Source organism: Sinocyclocheilus grahami, unplaced genomic scaffold (assembly GCF_001515645.1).
Source record: "Sinocyclocheilus grahami isolate Dianchi unplaced genomic scaffold, SAMN03320097.WGS_v1.1 scaffold113.1, whole genome shotgun sequence".
NCBI classification, from domain to species: Eukaryota; Metazoa; Chordata; class Actinopteri; order Cypriniformes; family Cyprinidae; genus Sinocyclocheilus; species Sinocyclocheilus grahami.
This window is the reverse complement of record NW_015505292.1, coordinates 39,598-54,658: the sequence shown is the minus strand read 5'-3', so window position 1 is coordinate 54,658 and position 15,061 is coordinate 39,598. Positions and strand designations below refer to the sequence as shown.

Sequence of the window (15,061 nt, the reverse complement as noted above, 5' to 3'; positions counted from 1 at the left end):
AGGCAGATGAAAGCTCTTCTGCTGTTTCTTCTTCTAAAGCTTTCTCAGTTCAGTCTATCCCAGAATGCTCTACTCTCTCCTGTCATCTGTCTCCTGTTCCTTCAGTCCAATACAAGCAGGTACAACATTGTGATTATACTAATAATAGTAATTAGAGGAGCTGTCCTGTTTCAGACTACATAAACACTCTGTGCTCTATCTGCACAGACTGTGGTTTGAGTCACATTACAGAATTAAAAAAAAAATGGTGTAAGTAATGTTGAAAGGCATTTTCCATTGGTTGTAGCGCAGTGAAGATTCAGAAACACAGCTGAACCACGTTCAGCACACAGATCACTCTGAAATCAGACGTGTAGAGTGCCTTGACCCCTCCAAACAGGTATTCAAGCAGCTATGTTGTGGCTGTGCGTCCTTGTACTGCCTGAATAAACATGTAGCAAAAACAAAACAACAAACCGACCTTAACCTTTGCATGTCATAAACACTTTTGGATGTTTTGCCATTAATAAAGCAGGTATGATTTCTTTCATATTTTGTACAATTCAAAAAATTAATTGATTTCTAACTAGGGCCAGTGTAAAAACGGTCACATTTTTTGCACGATTTACGTTATAAAATGAGCATGCTGTTCCTTTGAAGGAGCATGACATTTGCTACACATTGAATGCATGAAAGAACACAATTGTCATTTTTATGTAGTAGTTTAAGAGATCACAACACTTAAGATATGTTGCTTTTTCTTAAGTCCTTGAAACATGAAGAAATTAGATGGGCGGTAAAACGTATTATATTTCTATATAGTATTCCTTGTACTGTATATATTGTGTAGTTAGCGGAAATCTATTAAATAGGGCTATAGAAATAGTTTACAAATACAATTAAAGGGTACAAGAATACAATTAAATACTGTAAAATGTATTTAAAGTTTAATTTAAATTTGATTAAAGAGGGTCCACTAACTCGCTCTTTCATATCTGTATCATTCTCCACTATGGTTTGAATATCTACCACATTTCTTCTTTTTTTTTCTATTCTCTCTTTTCCCCTTCACTTCTTCACTGCTGATTGTCAGAGAACTGTGGGAAAGGTTTCCTCTGCTATTGGCGTTAAAGCAGCTACACTGGCCATCTTATATGAGACCGATCACAGACCTAACAACCCTTTTACCCTCTCGCCGGTAAGCACCTTGTGTCCTGGGACATGATGATGTTTAAAAGAGATGGTTATTTCTTCAGGCTACAGAATCCTCTGACGTTTTTAGAGGAGCCCTCATGTTCTTGTTTATGTGAATCAGAAGTCATTTCATTTTCCCAACAAAGATTTAGTCTGTATTGCAAAGTTACAGCCTCAGGATGTAGGCCAGTGTCATGAGGTTTTCTTTTATATCTCAGTTGTCTTCTGTTGTAAACTGGTGTGTTTTAATCTTGTGATCTGTAGAAAGTGGAAAGAAGTGCAAAAACTGCATGTTCTTTGTTGATGGCCACAACTGTGTGACATTTTCTGTAGTTAAGAAAGTCTTTGTCCACAGACAGATGCCAGAAGATGTGCAGAATCTGGGGTGGCAGACCTGCCAACCGGTGCGCATTTTGCGTAGCGGGTACGCATTTTGACCTTAAAGTACGCTGGTACGATTTGTCACTCTAAACTACGCAAAAACCCGGTGACCGGTCAACACGCCGTAAACAAGCAACAGAAAAAGATGGAGTTCAACCAATCAGAGTGTTTTCCGGGGGGGGGGGCAGTTTCTCTCCAAACTGGCTCTGTTTGTGTGTCCATGAGTCGTGCGTTGAGATGAGGAAACACGTGTATGGTATTTCCTGGAGTCGTGAGCTCTATTTCTTCGGTGATGCATATGTGGACTCTAGTATCCACTATGAATGAAACAGACATTACATGTGTTCATAGCACTAAATAATGGCCAATCTATAAAAATAATACTTCTCTCAAAATAAATTTAAGGTAGACATGTGATGATCCATGTTTATCAACAGTGTACAACAATGTACTGGAGTTTGTTTTTTTTAAATAGCATTTAAAATCGCTAAAAAGAACTCTGTTGTGCCAAACCATCAGAACCAAACTGAAAACTGTTTGAAAAACTGAGTTATTTTTTGAACCTTGGGCTAAATGTATTGTTGCATTCCTACTGAATATCACAAACTGAGTGCAGACTCCAAGTACTAACCTATGAAAAATATTTAACATGAAGTCTAGCATTTTGCACATTGTGCAATTACAATTTTGACATTAGCCATCAAGGAGCTTCAAGTAATGTAGGAATAGGCTATATGACCCCCGGTATCACCCCATCCCACCCCCCCATCCCCCTTACAGTTGGCAGGTCTGGGGTGGTAATATATATTTTTGTATCTGGCTAATCAAAGCACAAGCTTTTAGCCTTATTTTTCAGGACAATGCTTCATGCTTTGGCTTAAGTATTGATTTATTGACCGTTTAACTTAATAATGTGCCCTGTTGATCTTGTGTGATTGCACAGTGTGACACTGACCTGCTAACTTAAACTTGTGATATTTTACTGTGGTTCCTAGCAGGTTTTGTCCTAATTTTCTCTCTAAAACAGCTGATCAATGTGCTAATAATATGGCAAAATACTTCAGCATGCCATGTAACCCTCAAAATATGTTTAATTTGTTTAAATTTTATTTAAAAATTTTTATTTTTTTTTTTAAATTTATTAATTAATTTACATTTTTTATTTATTTTAATGTTTTTATTTGAATTAATTAATTTATCAATAACCTGTGTGTCTGATCTCATTGCCGTGTATTAGAACAATGTTATAACATCAAAATGTTGTTTGATCCCTTTTCCCACAAAAACCAATGATGTTGTGTTTCAGACCAGCAAGCGGAAGGAGTTTCCTCAGGGTCTGGGCGGCAGCGACACCTGTCACTTCTGTAAGAAGCGTGTGTACATAATGGAGCGGCTCAGTGCAGAGGGATACTTCTTCCACAGAGAGTGTTTCCGCTGTAACATCTGTGGTTGCACATTGCGTCTGGGTGGACATGCCTTCGACTCCATCCAAGGTTTGTTAGAGTGACATGGTGTTTATAATGCCATTTTTAGTCATTAGACTGCTACATATAGTATTGAATTGAAAAATTATTTACTTGCAGGCACTTTTTACTGCAAGCTGCACTTTTCTCAGCGAAAAATCAGCAGTAGGCATCCAAGAGGAGAGGTAATATTAATACATTTTATTAAACGGATGTAGTCAACCAATAAATCAGACAGTTATACAGTTAAGAATTGGTTATACAAAAACATTTGACTTCAGACTGCTGCGATAGACCAATAATAATTGATTTAATAAAATTAAATTTGTAAATTTTCATTTACATCTGATTTATTATCAGAATAATCAGTCATTTAATAACAATGCACACAAATGCATGCAAAACTGTTGACATTAAGTGAGCACATTATTAATATTATTGTTATTAATAATAATAATTATTATTATAACTTAATTATAAAAGCTATTTTTATTATTTATAATAGTATATAATTGTTGTTTTTGATTATTATAGTTATTAATAATCAATATAATCTAGATTTTTATAGAATAATACATTTAGAATAATTTGTATTCAGTCATTTATTATTATTAATATTATTATTATTATTATTAATAATAATAATACCTATTACTAATAATAGTAATAATAGTAATAATCATTATTATTATTATAACTTAATTATAAAAGCTATTTTTATTATTTATAATAGTATATAATTAGTTATTATTAGTAATATAATTATTAGTTATAGCTGGTGTTTTTAATTATTATTATTAATCAAGATAATCAAATAATAATAGTAATAACATTAATAATGATAGTAATATTAATTAATAATAGTAATAATTTAGATAATCTAGATCGGTTAATTATTATGCTTAGTCATGTTTTCTTTATTACTTTTTGTTTATAATAATTAGTTATTAGTAATATAATTATTTGTTATTATTATATCACTAATATATACAGCATGTCTGTGTATGATCAATCTACTTGCAATGTCCTATGCACATTTGATATATACATTAGAAGTAACTTTTAGTGTACTGTAATTGTTACAGTCTTCTGTTTTATTTATCTCATCATCATTGTCGCACAGATCAATGGAGTTGGCAGACCCTCGTCCAGCGCTAGTTCTGATTACACTGCCACAGACGGCCTCCGCGGCCCGTCCTCAGGTACCCTGACTTCCCTTATTAGGAAAAGTCTTCACTGGCCACTGCACGTGGGCCGCGCACTGTTCGGTACGCCCCACCAGCTTGCCCGCTGGATGTATAAGGCGGCCCGGGCCGTAGCGCTACACATCAGAGAGCGCCAGGAGGACTATGTATTCCTTTATGAGCTACTAAGTCTGGGTGTGCCCTTCATATACGTGCTGCATGAGATGACGGGCCAGATGAGCCGAGAGGCCATCGCTTCCTCCCCAGAGAGCATGATGGAGTCAGTCGAGCCGTACCGGGGGCTCCAACTGTCTTAAAAGGTCCTCGGTACTGCTAGACTGATGAGTGAAGGGGATTCCTAAACTCTGTAGACCAGGCCAGTCCCTTACACTGAAATGCTTAGTTTATTGCTTATAATATAGGTTATTTCTTGGTACTTTTAACAGTGTTATGTCATTTGTATGAGAAACTGAATTTTAGACTTCTTAAAGGGACAGTTCAGCCAAAATAACACATTTAAATTTCTCATCATTTACTCAGCCTCATTTCATTCCAAACCTGTATCACTGACTTTCTTCTGCGAAACACAAAAGAAGATATTTTGACAAATGAAAAGTGTGTTTTTGTACATACAGTGAAAGTCAATGGGGTCCAATGGACCCCGTTGACCTTCACAGTACCGACAAAAACATCATCAGCATTCATCAAAATATGTCATTTTGTATTCTGCAAATGAAAGTAAGTCATACAGGTTTGGAATGACATGAGTGAGTAAATGATGAAAGAATTATTATTTTGGGTGAACTGTCCCTTTAAGACTGGGCTATGGCCCTACAGGGTTTAAGAAACATTCAGTGTTCGTAAATATTCTTCTGATTGAAAATGTAAGACCCAAAGCTGATAAGAGCACTTTACTGAGAAGGGTTGTGCTGCTTTATCCTAACTGCCTGAAACTGCCGGTTAACGTGAATGCAACATTTTGCATTCTGCAGGTTTGCATCTGCCCTTGTTATGTGCAATGGAATTGCCAAACAGTATTAAAATGCATTTTGACGACTTTGTTAATTAGGAAATATGATAGGCTTCCTGTATTTTTTTTTGATGTTGAAATGTTCGCTAATTTTGTAGTTTAAGGCCTTTTGGGGAATCTAGATTATAACTAGCTTATAACCAAAATTGTGGGGGGGGGGGGGGGGGTTTTCTTTGTGATGTAATGCAAATAGTCTTTATTGGTGAAATGCGTCATTCTGCATTGATTTCTAATGTAAAAGTGGCGGAAATGTACTTCGGGATCACTGTGAATAGGGTACCTCCAATTGTTAAATCAATCGGTGTTCAAACATTCCACTAAATGTGTGGTGTAAACTTTAAAAATGTTTTTTTTTTTTTTTTTCTTGCACTGATTTATCAGTGTTTAAGTGTACGGAACATGCATAATTATAGTTCTGGAAAATTCACCCTTGATTTTAGTGCTATTTCTCTCTCAATTTCCTTCTTTCTCTTCATATTTCATTCTTCCCATCCTTCTCTACATCATACATAGTCTGTTTCAAGTTTCCAATGCTCCAATCCTTGATTGGCTGAACCGTGAGAGCAGGAACGCGATTGGCCTGCATGGGTCAGGTGATCTGGTTATTTTGCTTCCCACTGCATATCCCTTGACTATATTATATATTATATTAACCCCATTATTGTGATTGCATGCAGCATGGGTCTAATGTATGAACATTTATTATGAGACATCACAAACATCATCATAGTCCTTCACCGAAAGACGGCATTGCGTTTGTTTGTACCCAGAGCTAACATACTAACAGAAGTGCACTTGTACGCTTGACTATCTCAGCATGCTTTTTGAATGCACTCGTTTTTCTAGTACATGGCGTCCTGTAAAGTAATCTCCCTTCTTGTTTCTCTCCGTGTTTGTCCTCTCTGTTGCAGAGGCTGCTTTACTATCCCAATCCCATGTAAGAGCACTCTCTTGTTCCTTTTCCTAAAAACAAACTGAAGTCGTCATATAAGACTTAGTTTTGCACAATTTTTAAAGTCCTTTGAGGATTGTTTTTCGTAAATTTTAGCTTACTATTTCTTTGTATATTTCACAATGAAAGACTGTTTCTCTTAAATTATAATATATTTAAAGCCTGTACGCATAAAATAAATTCATTTTTAAATCTAAAAGTTTGTTTCTGCCTTTTTGTCTGCCGATTCAGTGAGCTTCCTGTGTAACCCCCAGCAAAAAAGCATTTGTATTCATCAGTGCAATGATGAAACATTCTATACAAATATTTACTACCAAGCTGATATGAAATGCAACACAACTATCAATTTTCATTATAGGCCTAAAAAAATAATTCTGTGCCAGATATATCACACCCACGATATACAAATGTAACCCTCCCCATTTTTTGTGTTTTCACTTTTCACACTATTTATCTTCACATCCCACGTTTTAAAAGCATTGGGACTACAACAAACCATTTTTAATAAATATATTTAGTACATACATCGGACCCATTTTAAATTGTCTGAATTCTTGTATAGTCCAACTTAACTTGGTTCTTTTGGGTCTTTTCTATCCTGTCCTTTTATTTGCTTTTTGTAGGTGACTGTACTGCCTCAACAAAAGGTCTGCATGAATTTTTAACCACCATGTTCTGTTGAAGATGGATAGATAGATAGATAGATAGATACATCTATCAACTATATTAGAATTTTACATACTATAACAGGGCTCGCAAAATTTCTAAATCCCTGGTAGCCCTTCGGGCAGGCACTCTCCAGATTTTGGTAGCCCTTGATAAATTTAACTAGCCCACAAAAAAATACAAAATTGGATGGGAGTCTAAATGTTAATCAAAAACATTTTCAAAACTCAAATATCAAGGAATTTACAATTTACAGGGTATATGCAGAATTTATAAAACCAATTTAAGACCTGCACAAATAAAAATACCGTATGAGCAGGGTAGGGCAATGTCTATGGTCACATATTAAACCATAAATCATTACATGATTTTCAGTTCAGATACAGGTGTTCACGAAACAAATAGTCTTACAAATGATAAACATCACATTTCAGCCTTTACACCATTTTTAAGAACAGGGATGAGTCAACCGTATTAAAATTATAATATTAAAGCATAAATATATCTTTCTTAATTGTTTAGACTTTTAGAAGGCACATTAACTTCTTTCACATTTACAACTACGTGTTTGCTGCGTGAAAATAAGAGTCGATTTTCGCATTGATCTGAACAAAAACAGCAGCCGGGCTTATTGAGAATGCAAATTCATTCTCTGCCAGCAGGAGGTGCTTTCGGCAGAAATACAGCGGTTTCCCCGGTAACGGCTGTAAACGAAGCGTGCTACTTTATCAGGTATTACAGGTAAGATGAAAGGAAAATGCCATCGAAACTTTTCTGAAGACAGTCTGTTGCCTTCAGAGATACATTCATATAAAAACACCCGCGCCACGTTTTGATCCCTGTATTTAAGATGACAGTCGGGCAGGGAGCTGATACATTTCGGTAGCCTGACTGGAAGACACAATAGCACGGGACGTTGGGCTAACAGCAATTTTGCGAGCCCTGCTGTAAACAAATATATTTATCAAGGCCTTGCGGTCTCAAACGACGCAAACAGAACATGAGGGTTAAATTGATTTGATATATATCCATGGTTCATTTAATGAATTCAATTGGCTAATTTGTATAGGCAAAATATAAAGATGAAACATTTGCAAATAGTTTTGTGTTTTGTGTAAGATTCAAAAATGGGTCAAAAATGAATGACAAAGCTCTCATAAACACATTTGAAGATCTCTTGCTATGTCTTCAACTTATTTGACACAAAAAGTATTGCAGTATTGAGTGCTGTATTCAGTTTATACGTGAATGACTGTCATAGAGTGTGCTAGAGGGAAAGAGCTAAATAGTGAGGGAGACTATTGAAAAGCACTCATCAAAACAGACATTCATATGGGGGGTGTCTCAAGGTAATAATGTCTGCTTAACATGAATAAAAAGCTGAGAAATTAGTTCATATTTAGCCATGTGTTCAGATATACTGTCATCTTATGAAAGTCAGGGACCTTATACTGTCATTTTAAACAGGAATTCAGCTTTTACAAACCATTTTATTAAAGTGATGAACTAAAGACTGCCATGTAACATTTTACAAGTTATAAATTAGTTACTTTTCCTCTTCAGGGATATGTGTAGTAATAATAATAAAGTAAATTAATAAAACAATTTAATATTATTTATTATTATTAATAGTAGTAGTCGTTGTTGTTGTTGTTGTGCTGGTGTTATACAGACATTAATGTACGTAATCATTTCTGAGTATGGGAGCAGGGTCTGGTTTATAAATTCAGTTTGTCATATGTGTGTGCGTGGACCCTGCAGGAGCTGAATCAGACTCCAGAACTCAGAATGACCCGAAGGGTTTGTGGAACCCCAGCGCTCCTGCTGAGAGTGCAGAGGCGCAGGTCCTCTCAGACTCAACCGAGGTCATAAACATGAGGTTCGTCCACAATATTCACTTTACATGTTAATGTCTAACAATGAAACTTTTCATTTACCCTGACAAGGAACTTGTGTCGCTTGGCTAGTCACTAATAATATATGTGAAAGCTTTCGTCTTAAGTCTTTTATCTGCATATTTTGGTGTAGTGAAGTCAAAGGTTCATCTAAAAAGCCCGATCCTGCAGATTCTGCACCTGCGTGTCCCGATTCTCCACTGCAGAAAGGTCAGTCAAAACTTATATTTTCCTCACAGTCACAGGATCCATTATTATTGTCTCTTACAGTCACCCCCAAAATGTATTTGGACACTTAAAGATTTCAAGTCACATATAGAAGGGCCCGTCCATTTCATGCATACATTAAGGATGGTTGATGTGTCCAAACTCCAAAAGAGTACATACTTTAAGGGCGTAGTATAAGTAGGCAAACTGGGACACAGCATGTGTCTTTTCTCACACAGCTCTCCTCAACAAAGGCTGCAACATCAACTACAGAGTCTGACTGCCCCCTAATGGAGGACAAGAAGTCAACACCCATGGAAAAAATCCCAAAAATCCCTCTATATCGCGCACATTTTCTTCCCGAATCCCCAAAACCCAGCACTTCCTCTCCAGAGCCAGTCGTCACAGCCGTTCCCTCAGGAGCGAACTCCCTCAGCCCCAAGAACAAGCTCATGCTGTCTTTATCTGAAAAGGAGAAGCTGCTCAACTGGGACTTGGCCGCTCCTGGAAAGCCCTCAAATTCTGAAGGAGAACAAATTGACAGAACCTCAACGAATCCTCCAAATGATCAACCAGAACCAGAAGCTCCACCAAAACCAAGCCGTCCTCAACCTAAACCCACTCCTCCACTCTTTGGCTTCCAACAGTGGGCCAGCAGTCTCCGGAAGTCCTTATCCTCCAGCAAAGGGAACAACCCTGTGGTCCTCAGGAGAAACCGGCCTTTGAAAGCCAGGCCGTTGTCTGAGGGGTCCTTCAACCTCAGCGGCTTGTTTGGCAGCAGCATTCGGAGCAACCAGGATGAGGAACACAGCAACACGTCTACCGATGGCAGTCAATCCAGTGTGAGGACAGGAAGTGAGCTCACCACGTTACTGGAGCAGGTGGCTCTCAGCTCCAAAACCCACAAGGCCACAAAAGATGATATGGCCTCCTTACCACCCAGAAAACTCAATTTCTTCTCCTCTCTGCGCATTAAGAGGAACGAAGGAGCAGATCAGATCAAAGGAGACAACCAGAAGGACATCTTGACCATTCTTACCAGGTTCAGAAGCAAAGGTAATTACAGGTTAAAGTGACCTTTAACACTCAACTGGTTTTAGAGCGATTTAAAAACACTACATTAAAATGATAAAGAAAAATAAAAGCACAGTGTCTAATAGGTTCTGCAACGCATTCATTCATCTGAATACAATTTCACGTCTTTATCATGTAAATGTATGACACGATATAAGTTTGGGGTTGGTAAGTTATTTTAATGTTTATGAAAAAAGTCTCTTATGCTTTGTCTCTACCGCTAGAAGGCCAAAAGTTACATAGTGTAGCAATAAATAAATCATGAGTTTACCCCAGACGGTGAACATCAGCACTCGTCCTCACATGCTCTTTATTTCTAAATGATTAACGTTTTGATGCCACTCGCCGTCTGCATGAAGTACGGTGTGTGCACAAACCCATGGTGCTGCTTGTGTTAACTTCATCGTTATATGCAGCGCTGTTATCTCTTATATTATAATCTACTGGCTTTTATTATATTCCTTGCATGCAATATTCAGGTAACTGTGGGACGTGCCGCTTTAATCTTGTGATGTATCGAAACATTTCTAGAGGCCAACGTAAGGAGAAAAGTATGATATCCATACCACATTGTTTGCAGCTCATAGTTTTGATAGCATAGTGATGGTTTAATAAACAGTCTAATTTCAAATAATGGATCTGTTCTGATGATCTGGTTCTTGTACACTGATGTTCATAATCAGCTAAACACTTTGATATTTACAATACACCTCTTTTCATGCCACTGTTACTGTATTTTTTAGGCCAATACAAGTGCTGTATAGATCTACACCATATCAGTTATTGGTCCGTTTTTTTAATATTTACTTATTTTTTTAATCTTTCTCAAGCAATATTGGGTTTGTTTGTTTATTTAGGGTATTTTGTGTGTGTGTGTGTGTGTGTGTTCACTACTGTGTGTGCGCACTTGGATGGGATAAATGCAGAGCACAAATTCTGAGTATGGGTCACCATATTTGGCCACATGTCAATTCACTTTTACTAAATCCCATTTGTTTTTAAATGTGCCATCACCTAAAAAAAAAAAGTGTTGTTCTTCAATTATGATTAGCCAATATCAGATTTTTATTTATTTACTGATAATTTCCTATTTTTTTAAATGTGCCTTTTTTAAATTAGTAATTAACATTTTGTTGTTATAATAATAATAATAATAACAGTTATTATTATTACTATTATTAATTAATTTATTATTTTAATGATTAAAATTCTTATCCGCCACTTATATATACAGTATATTGCTACTAACTCATAAATTCCTATTTTTTAAATATGCCTTAATATCCCTAAAATATTTTTTTTATTATTATTATTATTATTATTATTATTGACAGCCCATATTGGGTTTTTATTTGTTTATTTTTATTTCAGTATTTGCTGATAATCCCTTAATAATAAACAATTAGCTATTTCAACGATACATTATTGTTGTGGGTTTGTATCCACAGCTTCTTCTCAGCAACAACAACAACCAGAGTCCAACTCATCTAGTGAAGAGGAACAGGATCCAGACTCACAAAGGGTAAACGCTCCTCTACTTTTCTTAAAGAAACACCACTAATGGTATTCCAACAATTTGTGTGAAATCTACATTTCAAACACACAGTCCCAGTTTGAACCATCACTTTTTTGTTCATTATTTTCTATAAAGACCTACAGTGACACCTCCCAGAAGAAAAAAGAGAAAACAGCCGTCCAACAAACCAAGAGAGATCAGCTGAAAATACTTCACAGGGCTCAGGTATGCCACACAGACACACATATGAGTCATAGAATGATATGGTTTTCAAACAAATGTCATTAATAAATAATATTAAGCTAAAGTAATATCCCTTGTTCAGAAAAAAACCCCACATTTAGTTATGAACTACTGTGAAGTATATCTGTTTTAGAAATATGAATCGCATATATTCCAGTTACTGTTATCTGATGTGATTGGCAGGTAATCCAGAGACAGCTGGAGGAAGTTGAGGAGAAGCAGAGAGCTTTGGAGGAGAAAGGTGTGGCTCTGGAGAAGATCCTCAGAGGAGAAACTGGTACAGCACATTCTAACACTGTCACACGTTATTACATCTGAAATATATTATTTAAAGTGCCTCATTATCAGTCCCATTGTCCTTGCATGCCCCCCGTCTCCACCCACTCACTCTGTGATGGTGATATGATTATTTAAAGGGGTGTTATGACACTTAGGACTTTTATTTCGGTTGCTGACAGCTATGCGAATGAAGTGCGTAATTTCGCAAAGAGATTTTGCAACCTTATTTCCACAAACTTGTTCTGGAATTAATTATTATATTATTATTATATACTTTATTGGTTTTGTTTTACCCTGTTTATTTCATGTCACACAGGAAGTCACAGGGAGTGACTATGTGGACTTCCTGTTATTCTTCTTAGATTATTTGATAATGACAAACTAAGATTTTAAACCATAATATATTTCTTTCTTTCTTTCTTTTTTATTATATTTTAATACTTTTAATACTTTTTTAAATGTATTAGAATAAAAAAAATAAACATTATTCTGTGTGTGTGTGTGTGTGTGTGTGTGTGTGTGTGCGCGTTTTTGTGACAAATGAGGACATACATTTGTATAATGACAAAGGTATGACATAGGTATTACAAGGAGAAGGTGACTTTTCAGGACATTACCCCATGTTCCCACTTTTCAAAACGCTTATAAATCACACAGAATGGAGTGTATTGAAAATCTGAAATAGCAGAAAGTTTCCTGTGAGGGGTAGGTTTAGGGGTAGGGTTGGTAAAGGGCAATAGAATATACGGTCTGTACATTAATAAAACCATTATGCCTATGGGATGTCCCAACTTTTCACAAAAGCAAACGTGTGTGTGTGTGTGTGTGTGTGTGTATATATATATATATGTAATTACTTATAATTATGTATTTAATTACTTACAATTATTGGTATCTATTTTATGTGAGTTTGTAGCATGTATTTTTAATTTTGTATTTTAATATGGCTAATTCTTGTGTATGTATTGTCAATGTATTGTGGTGATATATGTACATAATTACAAATATAAAATAACAATTAAAAAAAAGAAAATGTAAAACTACAAAATTAAAAATACACATACAGTACATTTACATTTTATGTGTGCTTTTAATTGTAATATTTAATTTAACATTATTATTGTATTGTGTATGTATTGTATTTAATTTTGTATTTTAATAATTCATTTACTTTTATATTATTTATAAATTAATTCATTTATTTTTATTTTATATTATTATAGTTAATTTATTTTTTATTTAGTTATTTATTGTATGTTTTATTGTATCGAGTACAATGTATTGTGATTGTCCATAGAAAGATTTTGAACCACTTCATGACATGAATACTACGTCAGGACTAACCGCTGAATCCATATGGCATGTACACAAAGACAACCTGCAAATAAGCTGCTGCCTTATTGTTTGACTTTTTTTTTAGAGGGGGAAAATTAGAGATTCAAATAAGTGATTTGCATTCGAACTAAATGGCCATTTAGAGTCAAAATTATGTTGAAATGACTGCAGAGGTAATGGTTTCTGTAAATAGAGAAAGGGAAAAGTGCCTCAGAAATGAGCTGAAAATGTGATGTTTCATTATTTTGGTGAATGTTGATCTACGTGGGGATTATTGAAGGCAACAAGTCGTTCTGATGAAAAAAGCCAAATCGCAGCAGCCTTTTAACATACTGCATAATGAGTTTATAATCATATTTTGAAAGCTTTAAGCTCTAATTATAAGGACTGTAAATTGAATTTTAACATTATCTAGAAATTCACTTCTGCTTCTACAGAAATTCCTCTTTTGACGTCCTACAACTTAGACAGGCATTGTTAGGTATTAAGAAACCAAATGGAAATACTAGGAAATTAAGAGATGGAACTTTGCTCCTAGATTTGTCATTGAAGGCTGCCATGGTATTAATGCATAAAGCAAGGAAATGCATTGCTTTAAGTGTCATGTGACATCTTATTCCTGGCTTTGTTTCGTCAAAGTACCTTTTTCTCTTTCACAATGCCACAAGGGTGCAGGCAGTACAGAAGATGTCCCTTTTGTGAAGTGGACAGCAAGGATACAGTCCTTGCTCGGCATGTTTACGTGTCTTTGTGTGGATAATTGTATTAAGATGAGGGACTGCGGGGTGCGCTTTTTTTGTTAAATAGGTGATTTGTTAACTCACATTTGCGGCCTCCAAATGGATAGAGAGTTGGTGTATGTAGTAGACAATGCTCTGAAACTGTCAATGTGGGAGACTTGAACATTGTGTGGGACTATATGAGTTTATTAGCTAAATAGTACTTGGCTTCTGTTTTAAAGTATTCCATTTTGATTTTATTTTTTGTTAATCACAAATGACTGGAAAAGTCATTAACTAATAGTGGATGTCTATCACTAGAATCAGAAGCTTGGGACTCGTATCACATACTGTCTGTCAATCATATGTTTAGGAACTAATTCTATCTGACACACCATCACAGGACTGAGTCATATTAGTCGTGTTATAGATTTCAGTGTTCAGTCAATTTTGACTTATGTCGTGTTCACAGGTGATGACTCCACAGATGAGACCACGCTACTGCAAACCTGGTTCAAACTGGTCCTGGAGAAGAACAAACTGTCGCGATACGAGTCTGAAATCATGATCTTGTAAGTACTGTGACCCCTGTGGTTTTTTTAATCAAGGTTTTCATACATTTCTTACACATGCTCTTGTCTCTAGTACTGAAGAACTGGAGTTGGAGGACACTCAAAGTCGGCTACAGCAAGACCTTAGACGGCGAATGGACACTGAAGGTGTGTTTGTTATTATGCATATAATGCTGGTCAAAAGTTTGGAAGAATTGTTTTTTTGTTTTTTTAGAACTGTCTTATGCTCACCAATGCTGCATTATTTGATCAAAAAAGAAAAAACAGTAGTGTTGTGAAATATTATAATTAAAAATAAATGTTTTCTATTTGAATATATAATTTGAATCTATTGGAAATTATATATATATATATATATATATATATATATAT

At 35.6% G+C, this 15,061-nt stretch overlaps 1 protein-coding gene across 1 annotated transcript in view; it reads left to right on the top strand.

Annotated features, from left to right (window-relative positions):
• LOC107589188 (protein-methionine sulfoxide oxidase mical2b-like) overlaps positions 1 to 15,061 on the top strand; it is a 48,011-nt gene that overhangs the window by 24,841 nt on the left and 8,109 nt on the right. The window contains exons 19-32 of the mRNA XM_016277555.1: positions 3 to 119; positions 287 to 379; positions 1,073 to 1,177; positions 2,861 to 3,047; positions 3,138 to 3,202; positions 4,141 to 4,515; positions 8,580 to 8,728; positions 8,878 to 8,954; positions 9,138 to 10,007; positions 11,474 to 11,547; positions 11,677 to 11,766; positions 11,968 to 12,061; positions 14,590 to 14,689; positions 14,763 to 14,836. Of these exons, the coding sequence (XP_016133041.1) occupies positions 3 to 119; positions 287 to 379; positions 1,073 to 1,177; positions 2,861 to 3,047; positions 3,138 to 3,202; positions 4,141 to 4,515; positions 8,580 to 8,728; positions 8,878 to 8,954; positions 9,138 to 10,007; positions 11,474 to 11,547; positions 11,677 to 11,766; positions 11,968 to 12,061; positions 14,590 to 14,689; positions 14,763 to 14,836 (2,470 nt within the window). The remainder of the gene's footprint in view (positions 1 to 2; positions 120 to 286; positions 380 to 1,072; positions 1,178 to 2,860; positions 3,048 to 3,137; positions 3,203 to 4,140; positions 4,516 to 8,579; positions 8,729 to 8,877; positions 8,955 to 9,137; positions 10,008 to 11,473; positions 11,548 to 11,676; positions 11,767 to 11,967; positions 12,062 to 14,589; positions 14,690 to 14,762; positions 14,837 to 15,061) is intronic.